Source organism: Podarcis bocagei, assembly GCF_964188305.1.
Source record: "Podarcis bocagei genome assembly, chromosome: 11".
Taxonomy (NCBI): Eukaryota; Metazoa; Chordata; class Lepidosauria; order Squamata; family Lacertidae; genus Podarcis; species Podarcis bocagei.
Genome location: NC_138136.1, coordinates 33615854 through 33635983, shown reverse-complemented (window position 1 = coordinate 33635983; position 20130 = coordinate 33615854). Strand labels below are relative to the sequence as shown.

Below are 20130 nucleotides of genomic sequence, written 5' to 3'. Positions count from 1 at the left end.
ATTTGGGGTAAGGCGTTGTCTTTCTTTATAGCATGTTTGCCTTATTTGCTTGAGCCATTTGGATTTGTTTTACCAAACTATTCCTTGCCTGCAGGGTTTTTCATTCTCGCTCTGTGTTTGTGGCATACTGTAATGTGGTCTGTGGTCTGGATGTGGATTAATATCTGGTAGAAGATCCTGCCTTAAAGTATGATTTGGGGCTTTGAGTTCCTTCCAGTCTCATGATTTCATGTTTTGGAGCTGAAACTGAACTGTAATCGTCATTGCCTTCCTGGCCTATGTGGTCTAGTGGTTATTCAGTCTGAAGGAAACTCTGTTCACATGCCAAGAATTGCTGTTCTCCCAATGCCATTCTCCATGTGTTTTGACAGCCGTAAGTGTTGGGGGGTAGGTGGTATTGTGAGGTGGTCTGATCCTAGAAAATTATACTGTATGTAATTGACCATATATGTTTAACTGCTGGATTCCATAGGGGAGGATTAGACACAACTCAGTAAGTTATGCCAAAAAGCCAAAGTAAGCTTGAATATATTAGACTCGTGGGGACTTCAAGCAACAAGGGTGAATTCAGGATTAATAAAGAACACCTGGGAGGTGGAAACTTATGGTAGAGATAAAATCAAACCAAGCAGACAAGCCCCAGCAGCACCCTTACATTAAACTAATTTCAGTTCTTTAGTTGTTTAACTTTGTACTGATGTAGTCTTCCATGTTCGTTTGATCTGGTACTCCATTTGCCCAAGGTGAAGCGCACCTTTGTAATTGTATAATTTGGGGCGTAAAAAGGGCAATATTTCACACAGAAGTTTAAAATATGCAAAGCCTTGTGGGAAGTCATTGTTGGTAACACAAAATTACTGATTTGTGCTCTCCAGAGTAGGAAACCTAAAATAAAAGCATACAGCCTATTTACTGGATGCATCTTCTTCTTCTAGACAATTCTTCTAGACAATTATTTATTGCATGGGGATTGCACCATACTCCACATTCAGGAATTTGGAGTTTAGGGATCCAATACTTATCTTCCTAAAACATAACAGATTAGTGCTACTTTAGTGTTCCCTTGTTGTTGTTGTTTAGTCGTTTAGTCGTGTCCGACTCTTCGTGACCCCATGGACCAAAGCACGTCAGGCACTCCTGTCTTCCACTGCCTCCTGCAGTTTGGTGAAACTCATGCTGGTAGCTTCGAGAACACTATCCAGCCATCTCGTCCTCTGTCGTCCCCTTTTCCTTGCTGTCAGAGTCTTTTCCAGGGAGTCTTCTCTTCTCATAAGGTGGTCAAAGTACTGGAGTCTCATTAGCACTAAATGGTTTCCATTTACTTTTTTTTACATCTTTCAGATCCAATAGCTTTTCAGATAATCATACTAGAAACTTTGTGCCTCTCCTGACTTTCTGTTGATGGGATCAAGACTTGACTCTGCAATATGAATTTTGAAGGGAGTTACAGTTAGCAGCAGTAGAGCAAGGGAGTTTGTTGAAGAGGTGTAGGAAGAACTGCAGTTTTGCAAATACATCCATGCCATATCACCCTATTCCACTATCACTTTTTCATACTGTTAAAATGCCTGCAAGCTGGATCTGCAATGCTGGAGAATCTTGCTTCAGAAAGGATCTGGACCAAGCTTTGTGTGACATTTGAGGATGGGGAAGAAAAGTTGCAGCCTCTTTTTTGTAACAGTTGCCTTCCTTGTTTGACCACAACATCTGTCACCATACCTCTTCCTCAAGAATAGCCTTTGCTCACTTTGTGTTCTGCCTTGACCTGGACCAGTCAATGCCAAAGTCAAGTTAACGACTTCTGCTAACAGTTGAACTTTGTGTGAAGGGTCTGGTTGGAAGAGCTTTTTGAGAAGACAAAAATCCTTTGTTTGCAAAAAGAGAAATGTATATGTTGTATTAACTTTTCTCTCTCAACCCCCCCCCCCAACAATTCTAATATAGTGTTAAAGGGAACAGAACTGATAACATTTTGGAAGCAGGCATAATACTTTTTTTAAAAAAACAACAACCCACCCGATGATTGACAAATTTTGCTTGTGAGAATGCATTTGTAAAGCAACTTGTATCATTAATTAGATGGCAACTACTTGTCTTTTTATTATTAAGCATTTATTGCACTAGGTATAGTGCTTTAAAGCATCTGCTCAGTACTCCATTATGATAGCACAAAAATGCATTTACGTGAGTGTAATAAAATAACAGATGCTTCCTGATGACAACTTCCCAATTTGTTTAGGAAACAGTGAGTCCCAGATTCAGTTTTCCTATGCAGTGTGGCAGCCATGCAAGTGAAATTATCATGGAGAAGAAAATAAGTGGGGGAAATCAAGTGATTGTGTGCTGTTTTTCTAGAAAATATTAGTTCCTGTTGAATTAAATTAAGTTAAATCCTGTTTTGAAACAGTTGAATATAATAACTTTCTACTCACCATTCTGCAAGCAAATCTTTTGATAACAGACTTTACTTCTGCCTTCATAAAACCAGTCAAAAACAGTGCAAGTTACATTAATGCAACCAGCATAATGCAAAATGAATTGAGCAGTAATAGAACTATTTTTTTGTACTGCATTGTTTCAGTTGCATTTATTAGAGTAGTTAATTGTTTGTTATGACACATCCATTTATTTATACTATTTCAGTTTCAATATTTTAGACTGCCTTTCAGGGGTACCCTTTCAAAGGCAGCACACAATATTAAATACCATTTAAAAACAAACCATAAAATTATCAAAAATTAAGGTGACCTCCAGTTATGATTACTCAGTTGCCTAACACACTTCACTTGCACAATAGAGTTTCCCTTTCCTTTCCTCCACGGTAACTCATCACAAGTCTCCATAAACTGCTCGAGAAGATGGGGAAGGAGAGGTTCCATTATGCAAGTGGAAGTTGATACACATGGTGGTGGATGTTACCCATATTCTAAAACACACTAGTGCATCTAAAAGAATTATAGGAGCAGTACAAAAACTATAACAGCATAATAAACCAATTCACATACAGTGGTACCTCAGGTTAAGTACTTAATTCGTTCCGGAGGTTTGTACTTAACCTGAAACCATTCTTAACCTGAAGCACCACTTTAGTTAATGGGGCCTCCTGCTGCTGCCGTGCCGCTGGAGCACGATTTCTGTTCTCATCCTGAAGCAAAGTTCTTAACCTGAAGCACTATTTCTGGGTTAGCGGAGTCTGTAACCTGAAGCGTATGTAACCCAAGGTACCACTGTATATAATAAAATGACTTCTTTTTTTTAATCCGCAGCAGTAAATCCTAAGACTAAATATCACTTGGAATCATTTCAGAATAAACTGAATGCTGAGGATAAAATTGCTAGTCTGCTTGTGGTGCATGTCTGTCTATGGCCCTATTTGGGCATTCTGCTTGTGTGTAAAATCAGTACCTTAAAAAGTGAGAACAGGAATAAATCTCCTAAGATCTGCCCTTCCTGTAGCCCCCCTCAAATCATGAAGGGCAAAAGACTGAAGTGGAGAGCTTCTTCTGCTGAGGAAGGCCTCCCATGCTGTTTGGAATGCTCAACTTCCTTATTGAATCCAACTTTGTCATCTCAGTGGACTTAAGTTAGTCAAGCCTATTGATTTCATTGGATCTGCCCTAAGGCTGACTTAGCTGAATTAAACACCATGAGTTGGATTCAATGATGCACTATTAACAATAAAAACAGATTGCATTGTCTTTCAAAATTAAAATATTCTGCTGTGTCAGCATTGGTGAAGAGGACAGAGGGGTTCCTCATAGGAATGTTTTGTAATTGTGGACTATCACTCCTGCTCCAAGTAGTTTGCACAGCAGGAGAGACTAAAAAGCAGAAACTAGTTGGTATAATATACCTGAAGGCATGGTGCAGGAGGGACTTGGTTTACCATAACCAGTTGGTTACTTTTATGTGCACCTGGCACAGCTGTGGTGTGCCAGCATGGAAGGAAAAGGAAGGGCTATTTTAATTACCAAATAGGGCCTCTTTATACTTTGCTTTTAGGACATGAGGCAGAATCATGTCCAAAGAAATGTATCCTATGGTGTATTATACATTTCTTAGTGATGAGGAAAAAAATTCCTTGTTTCTTTGCTACTTAATGTGATTGCTAATCATTATAGCTAAAGCTAGGATAATTTGTTTTAAAAGCACAATTTATTTTCCTTTGCACATAATACTAAACAGAATAATCTCTCAGATTTTGTGGTCTTTTCATTCACAGGGAGCATCAAATACTGTAAAGGGTGTATTAAGGTGACTTAAAATGAACTTCAGTTAGAACATGGCTCAGCTTCAGAAAATGATGCTATCAACATTTACAGAGACCAAAGTTGACTTCCCCTTGGTAAATTCTTTTCATCCACCCTACTGGAAGTACAGAGAAAAATATTACACATGAGTACTCAAGCCTTTATGTCATGCATCCTGTTACTACTGTTTACCAAATAAAAAGGGATTAGAGCTGGCCTTAAGAAGGATTCAGAAGTCCTTGTATGTTTATAGATCACAGATATAGCAAGCCATCATATTTCTAGAAACAAGGCAGGCAAAAATGAGAGCTCTGAATATCTAGTAAAAACCAGGTATGTTTTCTCTATAAAAAGGCATGTTGTGTTATAGTTGTCTATTGAACAGGTTTTCATCTTTTTAAAAATTGCTTCAGAATCATTCTAGAAAATACTGCTGTTCTGTTTTTCCAATAATTATCTTGACTATTTTAAATCATATACTGGTTTTATTTTCTGAATAAGATCAGGCTGTTGGCTACTACCAAGTTGGAACATAATGTTAAGTGTTTAGTCAAGTTTAACACAAGTCTACCATCTTTAACATGATCCGTTCTGGCATTTTTCTAATGTAGGAGGAAGAATTAAAGTTCATTAACAACCTGAGAGGCATATGATACCGCCAACTGTGTTCTTAGGGAAGCTGTTTTTTCAGCCATTCAGCCATTCAGTACTTCACCCAGAAAAATCAGTAAAGTGAATTTTGAACTCACAGCTGGTTGTCACCAAGTGCACCTACAAATTCTATGGCTGTATAAGGCATGAGTTTGGAAGCATGCCATTACTCAGCTTGTGCGCACATATGCACGTTTTTCTGGCAGGCGTGCTGCCTTTATACTGTGAATGCATCAGTTGTGTTATCTTGACAAATATGTTCCAGTATTTCCTTTTAGTTCACTCCATGAAGTATGTTTTTTAAAAAGAAAAAAGAGAAGTTAATGGCCTCATTTCCAAAGCCTTTGAACACCAGTACTTGCCAGTAAATTAATTTGTTAATTGTGATCTTTTGGGAGGGTTTAATAAACACCTCTGCATTAGGCTCCACCTCCCTTGTAGCTTAGATATTTTCACCATATCATTATTTACTCCTACTTCAGTAATGGTCTCCTTTTAGTCAGTTTAAGAGCTCTGTTTTCAATAACATGGTTGCAAAGGTTTATAAACTACCAAAAAATAAATAAGAAATCGGTTGTGCAATATAGTAGCAAGAACAGAATTGGAGGGATTGTGTGGATTTTTCTTCTCTTCAAAAATTGCACCAAGCTGTTTATTTTGTATATGAACGATGATAGCAGTGCTCAAACGTTTTCTGTGAAATATGCTGATATTTGGAATTTTTAGTATCTTTTTGGCTTTAAGTGAAAATATCATACCTTGAGCACAATATTGTGTTACTTATAAATAAAGCATTTTTTAAAAAAGTTATTACCCCAACACACTAATACCCCCCCCCAGATTGTGAATTAAACAACCCACGTTTATTTATTTTTGGGATGGGGGATGTTAAATTTCATTTTCTTTCAGTTGTGTTGCTTTTCTTTATTTTTGTATGACATTGAAGTATATGTTCTTTAATAATAATTTTTTTAAAATAAAAAAAGCATCAAGCCTACTGTCTCTTTCAATCTTGACATTGGCATTTGTTCCACATAAATTGAATTATATAGGAAATTATCTGAGGTTAGTTTACAATTCAAATTGACTGGAAGATCGTCAGCAGTAACGGTAATATTTCACAGAACTAAATTGGTATGTTGACAAAATGGGTGGAATGTAACCATGCAGAATATAGACAGTGGTAAAGCTGTTTGATAATAACTTGTCCATCTACCCAGCCTAATTCACCATGCCACCGCAAAGTTGCTTAAACCAGGTTTAGCAGCAAAACATGGTGCAAGCTGGAAGTGTCATAAAAATCATACAATTGCTTCAACATCTGTTGATTTCTGTGTGGGTTTGCCTGTGTGAATTGACCCAGGCTAGATTTATATAACAGTTCCCTCAGCTGGTGCATTTGCACTGCACTGACCTTACCACCACCTCTTCCTCTCCATCCCAGTATGCAGCAGCAGCAGCAGCATAGGCAACTGGGGAGGTTAGTGCTGGCACCCTCCCTGCCATCTGCAAGTGCTTACAGTAAAGTACATCAATTATCTTTTCTTGGGTTAGAAAGAACATTATAGGTGAAACAGACATAATAGGGAATTGGTGTAGCATCATGGCTAAGAAACTGAACTTTGAATCAGGAAGTCCCATATTTAAATTTCAGCTCTGGTATGAGCTCACTAGACAGTCTTGGGCAAGCCGTTCTGTCTTAGCTTCAGTCGTCCTGTCTGCATTCTGGGAGATAATAATAATGAATTTCTCCTACAATTTTGTTGTAAGAGGTGCAATTAGATAATGCACATGAATCACTCTGGATGCCTGAATGTGTTTAACAATTGCAGATTATTAATTTGGAAGTGACCTGCTCAGTTCATACATGCCCTTTCCATAGTTGAGTTCTGAAGGGCGGAGTAAGTTTTAGAAGTTTTCTCTAGGAACTTGCCTATGATACCATTAAGAAACCTTTCTCTCATTAAAAAATATTGTATTTTAATTAATAAGTCAACAAGTAAAGAGATAAAGATACATGTGAAAGTTTTAAAAAGGAAGGCAGCCTGAAGAATGTGAAGTGATTGCTAAAATTATAATCTTATGATAAGGCAGGTGACAGCATGGTGATAGCATTTATGATTATTTAAGGTATTTATTCATTTGTATTTCATTCCCATTCTCTCTGGTTGTGTCCACTGTTAATGTTTGTTTCAGGAATGTCTAGATGACTCTCAAGTGGCTGGAAACTCTGCAGCATCTGAAGTCATTCGCTATGAATATCATGTTTTGTACTCCTGCAGCTATCAAGCTCCTGTACTTTATTTCAGGGCATGTTTTTTAGGTAAGATGTCCTCTTCATGAAACAAGTATTAAAAAGAAAAACGTGCACATGGAGTATTTATGAGACATAGAAATTGTATTGGATTACCAGGAAAATAAAAGGATGAAAAAATATTAGCGTATGGTGGTTGCTGTTGTATATATTTCAGATTCTGTAAATATCAGTATCCTGGGGCAGATGATATCATCTCAGCCTGAATAAGTTTGATCTTAAGAGTCCTGGCAGCAAGCCTATGGTTAACTAAACCTGCTGGCAATTTCTTTTAAAAAAAGAAAAGAAAAATCTACTGTGTCAGACTCAGAAATGGGGCCAACTTCTGAAAAGATGCCCTTGAATATGTACTTATCCAGAATTTTCATTTTAAATTAATAATGTATTCTGGCTGAGAATGATTAAATAGAGAACACCCCTTACTTTATCATGTTTCAACAATTACAATAATAATTTTAAAGCTCTTTGTGCCAAAAGTTAGCTTTATGTATTTTCATTGGCATACATTGCTTTTGGTATTTTCTTTTCAATCTTTGTTGCAACCAATGTTCCACTGCTGCTTCCCTTACTTTGTCAGGAAGGTGGAACACTGCCTCCTCCAAGGCCACTGTTAGTAATGCTTACTTAATTAGCAGGCATAGAGTGATCATACTTGTAGCAGTGTCTATATGCTACTCTGCTCTGCCCAAGGAGTCTGTACCTGAGGCCAGGGAGTTGGAATCCTGAGGTCATTTTCTAAACTTAGTCTCCTGTATAGCAGTATCAGTAGCTTTTGTGTTTGGAATGATCTGTTAGTTTTATCTAGATGAACACATCTGAATGTTGCTAGTGATATCTTTTTCTTTTTAATTAAAAAGTAGCTTAAGCTGCTTTGAATGTGTTTGGTAGATTTAATCACTCGCTGCCTTATATTGTTTAATGGCTTTTAATTTTGCCATGTTAGCATTTTAACCAGCTCTTTGGATGTAAAATGGAAGAACAAATTCTCTGACTCCTCTGGTAAAAGGGATTTTAATCTGAGGTTCATTTTCACGCAAATGACAATTCAGGGTATATTTTCAAGTTAGGATGTAGGGAATTGGGGACATATATCAGGCTCCATTCCTAGTAATAGTTCCCTAATTCACACATACCACACTGCAATTATATACGTGCTTGTGGTTATTGCAAACATTTAACGAAGTAGCAATACACTGTTGTTTAACTTGTCTGCAAATGGCAGAATAAAGAAAATCTTGCTGCCCAAGTCACTTAGTGTTTTCAAAATACACAGTAGGCACATTAATTTATTTGTAGTGTGATATAATGTCATCATATTTGTATTAGATGGAACAATAGCATATACCTTTTAGAAGCAAGTGGGGAGTTTGGGAATGGTGATGCTGCAGGTAAAGGAAGTAGGGCAGTTCTCCCCCCACCTTTTTTTTTTTTTTACAGTACTGTATTTTCACATAATTAGTATTCACTATAAGCAGTTAATCACCAGAGAAGAGCTCCCAGAGACAAAACAAGTTGTTTAGCTTGTCAGCATCAGGGAATCGGAGGTGTTGAAACATGACTCCTTATAGCTGGAAGTGGATATTACAGAAGCTGATGGATGATCTAATGCACAATCTTTGTATTGTGTGCCAACAGCTCCCCTTGCAGTACAGAGTTTTAATTGTTCCTGCAAGTATAATTATACATTTTAGCACTCTTCTTGGGAGTTTTTCACAATAGAAAATAATGACTTTTGGAGGATTTCTACAATAAACTAGGGCCTCCTTATATCTTTTTAGCAGCCCCCTTCTGACCTAAATAGTGTAGCATATCCCAATTTAACAGATCTTTCCAACCGATCTTAGGTGTCCTTTATATGTAGCAGCAGTGGTGTTGGAGCTGCCTTACCATGGGCAAAAATTCCGCCTTGAGCACCATTAGGTGGGGCACAAATACACACACGTGCCGCACACACACGTCACATCACATATCAGCAGAGTGAGTTGTGCAGATTGTTTCCTTGAAGACACTGTCTGACTGAGATCAGGGTCAACCATTATTTGTTACAATTTTGCAAGGCACTTTAGGGATAGATTCGGACAGAACTGGACACCATGATTAGAGCAAGTCCTACAGAGGCATCCAAAACACTGACTGTTCTATCTGTAAATCAGTTTTGATTATTGCACTACTTAAAGGGACCTCCCTGGATCCAAAAATATCACTGAGTGGCAAGTATCCCATTTGGGGGCAATTTAGTTAAGAGGGAGATGGTTGTCCCGTTTCAGACATGCTTGGAGGAAACTGATTAACTAGACCCATTTCAGTTCAAACTCTGACCCAGTCATGATACTGAAATTGTGTTGGTTGCCCCGGTTGATTATATTTGCTAGGAGGAGGAGTGTGACCCTGCTTGTTCTCTTTAACCTGTTGGTGACTTCAGTACTGTTGACCACAGTATCCTTCTGAGAAGTGGTGGTTAGAGGTACCAAGTTATGATAGTTCCACTAGCACCTTTGAGGTCATTCCCAGAAAGTAGTTATGAAGGACTCTTGTTCAGTGCCACTGAAGTCCTCTGCTGTCCCACAGAGTTCCATGTTGCCCCCTGTTTGAAGCTTCTGGGAGCTGTCATCGGGAAATTGGGAATGAGCTGTCACCAATATGCAGATGACACCCAGATTTCTCTTTCTGTTCCACCTGCATCAGGAAATATTATTTACTTGCACCCCAATCCTGTGTATGTTGGTGTGTCAGACTTGAGTCATTAGTATAAAATTGTGGTGTGTGACATTGCAAAAGCCAGGTTTAGGATTGTGTTGTTAGTGTATAGTGTATATTAAAACTCACACACAAACACACACACATTTTTGAGCATTTCTTATACATATACTTCAATCATTAATGTTAAACAATAAATAAAACCAACAGAAAACATAATATTTGAAATTTTAAACGTTTTGGAATGTGTCTATGCTAGAGAGAAAACAATACATTATTTTTCTCTTGGTTGTATTTTTACCACTTGCATACATAATGCTGCTTCTGGTTGCATGATTCATGTTGCATCATCTGTATGGTTGTGATTTTCTGGCAGCAGTGTCCTATGAGCAATTTCTGGTGAAGTGTATCGGCTTAGCTGCTGACAACAGATAAATTAGAAATGTGATACTGGTAGTGTATCAAGAGGCAATCCTAGTTTTAACAAGGAAGCATGTTTAGCAGGGCGACATGCATAGCATTTCATCCTAAGTTCATTTGGCATAAGATGAGCTTTCTGTGTAGACTTCCCTGCACCTGTCCATTTTTGTGACTCTTCAGCTCATGTATATGCACCAAAATAGAAGTGTATGTAAACATCATGTCTCAAGTTCCAACATAGAAAACATAGCACGTGAGGATTCATAATCTTCAAAACTATTGTTGCTGGAACATTTGCCTCTGTATTACCCTCTGTATTACCCTCTGAGGAAGGGTAATAATCAATGAGAATATTATTTTATAACAACTTCAGTAAGTGCAATCACATCTCTGTGAAATGCTAAGTGATAAAGCTTTGATCTCTGAAAGAGGCTTTTGCCCAAATTCACCCCAAATTCACACTATTCTTTATAAACTAAAAACCTAAATGAAGCTTAATTCTTAGTGAGAATTCAGAAGCCTGAAATTTTCCCTTTTATATTTATAGATAAAATGATTTTTTTTCTTTTTACCATTTATTTGTATCATGGTAGTGTTGCTGGTGTGACCCATTTTAAGTCCAACACAGCAATCCAGGTGTGGGTGTCAGCCTAGTAGAGTAAGACCTTCTGATCTAGATATTATTATGGGATTAGAGGAAACAACATAAAGTGCAATTTGTGGTTTCTGAGGACCAACAAATTGAATTTAAGACATGGTCAGGTATGTATATTACAGCATAGATTATTTTATGTATTTACGTGTGGTTATATCTATAAGTGAACATTTGAAAGAATAGCAATTCAAATATGAAATTTAAATTATGTGTTGACAAATTAATATAGTAATAAGAGATTGTCATACTTATCTAAGCAAAAAATCCTTACACAACATCCAGAAGCAGCAGACATATGGAGGAGGGGAATTCCACAGCAGGAATCTGCTTGCTCTTTGTGTGTTCTCCAGTACTAAAAACCACACAAAGGAGATCACCAGGAACCTTTTCAATTGCATTTCCTCTATGTGTGGTAACTTAGGGCATGCTCCAACCGCCTCATTAGTAGTTGTGGCTTGTGTATCATTTTATCACATAATGCAATAAAATCCGATTTCCCTACATAGATATAGTTGACTTTGCTTGCTCACCATTTTATTTTCCTACATTGAAGTTACCACTGGTAAGATGTCAACAGAGAAGTTTGTCTTCCATTTTGAGTGTGCTCAACAAAAATAAGAATAAACTGAATCTGATGGCAACAGGATTTCGGATTGTATCTAAACATGACATTCAAATGTTAATTGGACGAATAAATCTTGTTTATTTCACGGACATGAAAATGTCAGTGGAATAAAACTATTTATCACAGGATAATGGCCTCCTGACACCTGATAAATGCCAAGATAATGATACTTATTGAAAAAGCATCAAAATAGTCTCTCATTTGTCAAAAACAAATACTTGGGCAAAGATCATATGTTTCTTTTCAATACAGCAACTTCATTCTGTTATAAAACCTCAGCAGCTATCCAGGATACAAGAGTAAGCACCAATCAATATTGCATGGTGAGGACTCTGAAGAGGGCAGTTATTCTGCTACGTGGACATGACAGCTACAAAACACTCAGCAGGGTTGGGCCATGTTCCATCACACACACACACCCAGCCACATACACAAACATCGCAGATGTTGTTGTGGCATCTTATAAAGGAAATAGAATTTTCTTTGTGTTTTCTGTTTTTGCTTTTGAATTATCTGCATTTCGTTTGTGTATGTGGAGATACATATATTACAATTTTTATTTTTTTCCAGATGGAAGACCTTTAACTCTGGATGAAATATGGAAAGGTGTACATGAATGCTACAGGGAGCAGCTCTGGCAGGGCCCCTGGGATACCATTACACAACAGGTTGGAGGCTTCTTCCACCTATTACTTCATTACAGCATGGAATTAATTTAGTTGAATAACAGATATCAGTATCCCAAACTACACCTTTATTAGTCCAGAAAAAGGGATCAACCCTAAAAAGCCCATTTGCTAAATGTGAGAGATATTAATAGCAATAAAATATGAAATAACTATACCGTCTTTTTTACATGGGTTTTAAGCACAACTAGCTATAGATGATTCCTCTTTTTTTGTTACTACTGAAAATCTTTCTGCAGACCAGATGGAGGTGAAGTTCTGAAATAGATAATTCACCTCTTTCTATGAGCCAATGTAAGTGGAACAATTCCCAGTTCCATTTTGAATAAAAATAGTCGTTCAGGAGAAGCATTTCTAATGCTATATTTAAAGGGACAAGAAATGTGTGTCACAGGCTCACTCTGGACCTGCCCTTCTATATAATAGAAATTCAGATTAATTTCTGTTGTAGTTGACAAGCACCTACAATTGTGTTGCTGTAAATAGAACTTTTCAGCTAACTGAAAAAGAAGGGGAAACAAATTCTGGCTGAGGCCATTGCTGTGGTATAATAAGCATGCATTAATCCAGCCTTACTTGGTTCCATTAGAACAGTGGTTTTCAACCAGTGTGCTGTGGCACCCTAGGGTGCCTTGAATGATGGTCATAAGTGCCGCAGGCAACACTGGCCTCTGTCCCTCCTTCTTTCCCTCCCTCCTCTGATGTCCTCTCGTGTCTCTGCCTCTCAAAGCTTTGCACAGCTGTTTGTTGCCTCAGCCCTGGCTACAAGCTCCACAGGCGAATGGCGCCTCTGGGGCTGGCCAGGGGGTGCTGGTTGTCAGGAACTGAGGAGCCTCGGAGCAAGCAAGCAAGGGAGCCCAGCCAGCTAGTCCACCAGCCCTTGCTCTTGGGGATGGATGGACAAATGGGAGGCTAGGCACTGACCACTGGTCTTTTTTGTGCTAGCTGTGTGAAATGACTGCCTGGTATCTGAGTGTCCAAAACTGAAGGGAAGCCTTTCCACAGTGGTGCCCACTGCTGCCTCCCAAGGTGAATAAGATGGTGGCCTCATGTTCACCTTTGGCCAGTCTCTATTGGGCCACTAAGGCTGGGGGCATCCTCTGTGAGAGGAGGCACCTCATTTTGGAGTGGGGGGGGGCAGCTCAGAGACCAAGGGTGGCAGCAGTGGCTGCCCAGAGGACTCCCAAGGACAGGGGAGAGGAGAGGAGGCTGAGGGAACACTTCACAAGGGAGGGTGTTCAAAAAAGGGTGAGAGCTGCCAGCTCTGCAGGCAAGGGGTGACATAACTGGGCTCCTGAGCCCCACAGGGGCACTGCAGAAAGAATGTAGTTGGTCAAGGGAGCCGTGGACTCAGAAAGGTTGAAAACCTCTGTATTAGAAGGTAACCGTTATCATAAATGCAGAATTTTCCTTTGTAGAAGTTCTGTAAAATTAAGATGCAATTATTCTAAGATATATATGTATTCTGCAAACCTTGGAAACTAGGGCATTTTCAGACTGTCACTGTTTTGTGAATGGGATTCAGTTATATAGCAGCACATTCAAGCTGCGCAGTTAGTGAATTTTGCCCGCTTGCGCAACTAACCCCCCCCCCCCCCGCCCAAACTTGGATCTTTTTTTCTTCAGTAAGGAAAATGATGGGGCAATACACTGTAAAGTGTGGATAATTACTCAACACAATGTCAACCTCCCCAGAAACAAAAATCAGTTCATCAGACAGTTGACATCAAAGAACATCCCTGCACATTTGTGCAACCAAATCAGGATAAATGTTCAGTTAGCAAGTCATCTGGAAGCAACCATAGACATATTTAAAGGACTTTGTTGGAAAGATTGGAGAGACATTGATTCAAGCGTAGGGTAAAAGGTATAATCCTTAATGAGCCTCCTTCTCACCCCCCCCCTTCCTCTCATTTGCCTCTGAAAAGCCTGTCTTGGAAGGGAGTCTACAGCAGGCTTTACCACAAGTAGTGGGGGAGAAATTCTCCTTGCTGAGTTTAATCACATCCTGTCGAAAGTGCTTATATGCTAAAATCAGGTGCTTTTAACTCTTGCCTATTCTTTGACTTGGAAAACTTCCCCTTGAACTTTGTGTAGGGGGTGGTTGTATTTTCTCAGTGTGGAGAAAATACTTCTCTCTGATTGGTGGAAATTGATGGTGCTGCCATAGACATTGGGGAGGTTTCTGGAAGTGCTGCAACATTCTGCATGGTTTGGTATTCTCCCATTGCTTTCTTTGCTTGGTGTCTGATAGTGCACAAATAAGCTTGGTTGAGGTTATTCCAGCATGCACTAGCTGGTGTGGTGGCGCAATTGAATCGCCACTATTAAGAAGCATGGGGAGAAGACACAGAGTTCATAGGGAATTTATAAGATGGGTAACCTCAAAATGAATATTACCTTGAGGGTGGGGATATGGAAGATGCACAATTGAAGACATGTTGAATAAAATGAAAACAGTTGATTTGAGGAAGGCATCTCTTAATTATGTCAAGTGTTCACCGTGATATAGGCAGTAACCAATTTGACACGTTTAGCTTTGTAATGTGTTGTCAAAATGGATCAGCGCAGTTTTGAGGAGAGAGAGGCACCATGAGATATCTATATTTATGAGCTGAAATCACCAATTTGCTCTACACAGATTCAGAAACTATTCAGATAATAAAAAACTTAGATGTAAATTAAAACTAATTCTAGATAATCCAGCCTTTGTAAAAGAGATTTCTGTGGTTAAAATTTACAATAATGTAATAAATAATAATGCAATAAAAATACAAAATATATCTGCTTTCATTTGGCAACTAGAAAACCTATTTGATTTCTTTTTCATTCACTTTCACATAGATACAGAATAAATGCCCCGGTACCCCTGGCTTCTACACCTAAGAATAGTTGTAATAAACTTTTCCTTGAGTAAATAGAGTTCTGAGCAAATGAGCTCATACTCACTAAGGCTTAATCAATAATGGGATATATAATTGAATATACAAAGCTAGTGCTTGAGTAAGCTAATGAGAATGAACAGCTTGAGCCTTTAAATCATCAAGTTGCCAAGAAAAAAAATATAGAATCATAGAACCATGTCACATCTTTGACAAGACTATTGAATTCCTTCAGTGTGATCATCCTTAGACTTATATGTGCCCTCAGTTGCATAGAAATAATACAGTATGTGAATCAGATACACAACCTGGTTATACAGTGGTGCCTCGCAAGACGAAATTAATTCGTTCTGCAAGTTTTTTCTTCTTGCGAGTTTTTCCTCTTGCGAAGCATGGTTTCCCATAGGAATGCATTGAAAATCAATCAATGCGTTCCTATGGAGACCGTCCGGGGACAGAGGGGAAGCGCCGCTCTGTCCCCTCTTTTGAAGCAAGGGGCTGCGGGGAGAAGATAGCTTCTCCCCGCCGCCCCTTGCTTCAAAAGAGGTCTGGGGACAGCGGGGAAGACGCGCTGCGCTTCCCGCTGTCCCCGGACCTCTTTTGAAGCAAGGGGCGGCCCTTGCTTCAAAAGAGGTCCGGGGACAGCGGGAAGCGCTTCAAAAGAGGTCCGGGGACAGCGGGGAAGACCCGCTGTCCCCGGAGCTTGCGGGGCAAGCTTCGTTTTGCGAAGCAAGCCCATAGGGAAATTCGTCTTGAGAGGCAACTCGAAAACGAAAAAACCTTTCGTTTTGCGAGTTTTTCGTCTCGCGAGGTGTTCATCTTGCAGGGCACCACTGTATAAGATAGGTACAAAGGGAACTGTATTCTGTAATAGTTAATTATTATAGGTTTATAATATACCTTCCTTTTTTCCCTTTCTCCCCACATTTTCACTTTTTATTTTTATTCTATATTGTTTGTTTTAAGTGTTGTTTAAAAAATGAAATAAAAAGAAAAGTAATACATACACAACCTGGATTAGCCTGGTCCAGGCTAATACTTGGAAATATACATCCCTAACTTGATGGCTACATTCTGAAAAGTAAGGGTGTTTTGGATTATAGCCCAAGTTTAAGGACTATTATGTGATCTTGGTAGCCTTCTTTTGAGCCTCTAAGAACATGAATTTCTGCAGTCCTGTATATATTCTTCTAATTCATACCAGGGTACTTTCAGGTGGTCACAGGTATAAGCAACCTATAAGGTAGCATTTTAGTGAGAATTTGGTGGTGACATCAAATGTTTGTTCTAGATGGAAGTATTTGTGCATAGGTAGTCTGTCTGTCTAAGGAAGTGGTGTGTTCTAATGTTCCAATGTTCCATAGGGTTATATTTCCTTTAAGGAATAGGTTTGCATTTGAGGGATCCATTTCTATCACTTTGAGTCCTTTTGTGTGGTGTACACTTCACTGGCTTAGGCAAGTATACCAGATGAGTATGTATAATTATTTCTTGTATGTATGTCAACCATACATGCATGGTTTATGATGCTGGCTTGTTTTAAATCAACCATTAAGATTCACCATGGTTCATTCTCATTTGACAGTAGCTAGAATCACCAATACCCCTAAGTTTATGATAGCCTCTACTTGTATGAACAATATGTATAATAATTGTTAGAATTAGCTTATGATCCTTAAAATTGATTGTACAAAAGGATTATGCCTAACAAGTGATTTTTCTAAATGATTTAACAGATCTGTTGAGCGTATATAATTCCAAGCAGAATCACTTTTTATATTGCCTGATCTAGTTAAGCTGAGGTACATGGACTCAAATGTGATTTAGTCCATAATGTGTAGGTTTCAGTGGCATGCATCCAAATACTTTGGCTGAAAGTATTTTGCATTATGCATTGCAAATAGCATAATAATTGAAGTAGCAATGGGAAAAAAGATACATAGTTTATATATGATGGTGTTTAGACTTCTGTTGGATGGTTCTACTGGTAAGCTGTGTTAAAGGGATTTATAGAACCCTTTTTCTGTTCTCTAATTCTTTGATTGTAACTCTTACCCTGGCGGTAGCTGCAATCCTTAAATGGAGTGGGAGGAATCAACTGGATCAAGAATGATCAGTGATGAACCTGGACTGCAAGACTGAGCCATGTGCCCCTTAAACCGGGGCTGTCAGTGGAACCATTTAGCAGAACCATTTAACATACCTGAATTTTAAGAGAATTTGCAGAATATGTATAGTATTTCCATACACATACCACATACCGAGAGAAAAAGTTAGGTCGTAGAATCATAGAATTATAGAGTTGGAAAGGGTCATCTAGTCCAATCCCCTGCAATGCAGGAATCTCAACTAAAGCATCCATGACAGATGGATCCAAAGTCTACTTAAAAGCATCCAACGAAGGAGAGTTCACCACCTCCTGAGGGAGTCCGTTCCACTGTCAAACAGGTCTTGCTGTTTGAAAGTTTTTAGTCAGAAACTCCTTTCTTGTAACTTGAAGCCATTGGTACAGGTCCTATCCTCCACAGCAAGAGAAAGTAAATTTGCTCCATCTTCCATGTGACAGCCCTTTAGATATTTGAAGTTGGCTGCATCTGGCTGTTAACCAGAAAGTTGGTGTTTTGAGCCCACCCAGGGATGGCTGTGGACAGGATTCCTGCATTGCAGGGGGCTGAACCTGAGGGTCCCTGTCAACTCTATGATTCTTTGATTCTGTCTCCTCTCTCCACTTTTCCAGGCTAAATATACCCAATTCTCTCAACCGTTCCTCAAAAGGCTTGGCTTCCAGACTGTTTATCATCTTGGTCGCTCTCCTTTGCACACATTCCAGCTTGTATCCTTCTTAAATTGTGGTAGAACTGGACACAGTATTCTAGTATGGTTTGATTTTGACATTTATTTTGTAGCCAAGAGGGCAACAGCATTATTACACAGAAAAGGCTTGCTTACATTAGAAGTGCTTGAGGATTTCATTTGGCCAACATTTTTTTAGTGAACTAGCTTGATTCACATCACATCTAATATGTACAGTTTTACTTGTACTTTTTGTACTTCTCTGTGTCACACTACTTACCTTAAAAAAGTACCAAAATGTGTACAAAATAAATAGGTTGATAAATAGGTTCAAAATGTCAGTTTTCATGCAATTACTTTAAAAAATCACAGGTAGAGAAGCAGGACAAAATGGATGTATGAATGAACATGTGTGAAACTGATATAGATAATAAATTAATTAATTGATCAATCAATCAATCAATCAATCAATTCCTAATTCATATGCTTACCAAACTTGCTGACTCTAGCCCAGCTTTTCTCAACCTTGGGTCCCCAGATGTTGTTGAACTACAACTCCCATCACCCCTAGCTAGCAAGGCCAGAGCTCAGGGATGATGGGAGTTGTAGTCCAACAACATCTGGGGACCCAGAGGTTGAGAACCGCTGCTCTAGCCCTTTGTGTAATTTATTTAGTAAAATGTGTGACGCTAGATTAGTGGCCCTGTTCATGTATATCCTTGATGAAAGTGTTTATACATAAGTAAATAAATAAATAAATTGGCCTAGTTCAGAAAGGTTTTAGTGATAATTCACATTGGGAAAAGGGCAATGTGATTTCATGTGTGCCAGCAGCTTAAAATTCCTGGCATCTCCAGGATTTCTGCCATCAGGGTTGCAAAAGTTCTCTTCCTTAGAACCACATCATTGTAGGCTTAGTTCCCTTGCTACGAACTCTGAAGATATTTCAGTGCTGTGTCATGTCTTTCATGTGAACAGTTACCATCTTGTCCACACCTCTGCAACATCAGCATCAAGTTGCACTATTTTTACATTAATCCAGCTGTTATTCTTTTCACTGTGTGGTTAAGAACCCAAAAGACATGTTCTTTATAGTACAGCAGTAATTCTGTCCATTGCATCACTTAATTTATGGCAGTTTTAACACAAAAATCAATAAACATTATTTCTAAAATGACCAAGTATGTTAATGGTGTGATATTTTTTTCTTAAAGGAAAGAGATTCTTAACTGTTTCTGGAGGGCTTTGATGTAGTGGTGCTGAGGCACAGCAAAGTGACATTGTTGTAGGGAAGTTTTATATCTTGACTCATGTGTGGGTAGCTATTCTTAGACATATTCGAGAATTCTGTTAAACAGAAGAGGCTGCATTCAGTATAGTTTAACAGAAGGCTGCTAATTTTTTTTCCTGTGAAATTTCTTTGAGCTATATCAACAGTTGCTATAGAACACTGGCTAGAACTTCTGAAAAAGCTTTTGTAGTATCAATAGAGAAGATCATAAGCACCATTATTGCTGAACATGTTTTGCCCTCAAAGTTCTTGTTTCCATCATAAGGCAGTTCCGCCGAGTTTGGAAGTATTCAGGTCTAGAGATGGTCATTGGCACCCAGAAGTCTAAAGTCACACCATTCTGCTCTTTTGATGTAAGTTCCATTCTACTACTGCTTCAGGGGATAAACACAGCTACTTGTTCCCACCACTTTATATGACCACAGAATTTTCAGTGGTGTGCGTTGAGTGTTTCAATTTGTGTGGAGACTTGGAATAAGAGTCTGAGTAACAGCCCTTTCCTGGGTATCTGCCTGCCACCTTTTTTAAAAAAAAAGATGAAAGGAAGAGGTACACAATCCTCAGGTGCAGACAATCCTAGTGCAACTCTTCTTTTTAACTGGTAGGGTTTTGATATGTGCAGTGACATAACATCCTGGTGAATATTTTGCTGCTCAATACACCTTTGCTATTACCTTTTCAATTGTCACAATTTTAGCACATTTATTGCTTTTTAGAATTTTAGATTACTGCTAAAGACCTTTCCCTTTTTATTTTAAAATGTTAGCACTTAAATGAAAGAGTTGTAAAAGCATAGTGAAAAACTTTATTTTTTTACATTTCTTGGACAGCTCTTTTTAAAAGAAGCAAACGCTTAGCACTAATTA

At 38.6% G+C, this 20130-nt stretch overlaps 1 protein-coding gene across 4 annotated transcripts in view; it reads left to right on the top strand.

The window, feature by feature from the left end:
* ATG10 (autophagy related 10) overlaps positions 1–20130 on the top strand; it is a 94642-nt gene that overhangs the window by 58751 nt on the left and 15761 nt on the right. For all 4 annotated transcript variants that reach the window (XM_081213475.1, XM_081213473.1, XM_081213472.1 and 1 more), the window contains exons 4-5: positions 7098–7224; positions 12183–12280. In XM_081213475.1, the coding sequence (XP_081069601.1) occupies positions 7098–7224; positions 12183–12280 (225 nt within the window). The remainder of the gene's footprint in view (positions 1–7097; positions 7225–12182; positions 12281–20130) is intronic.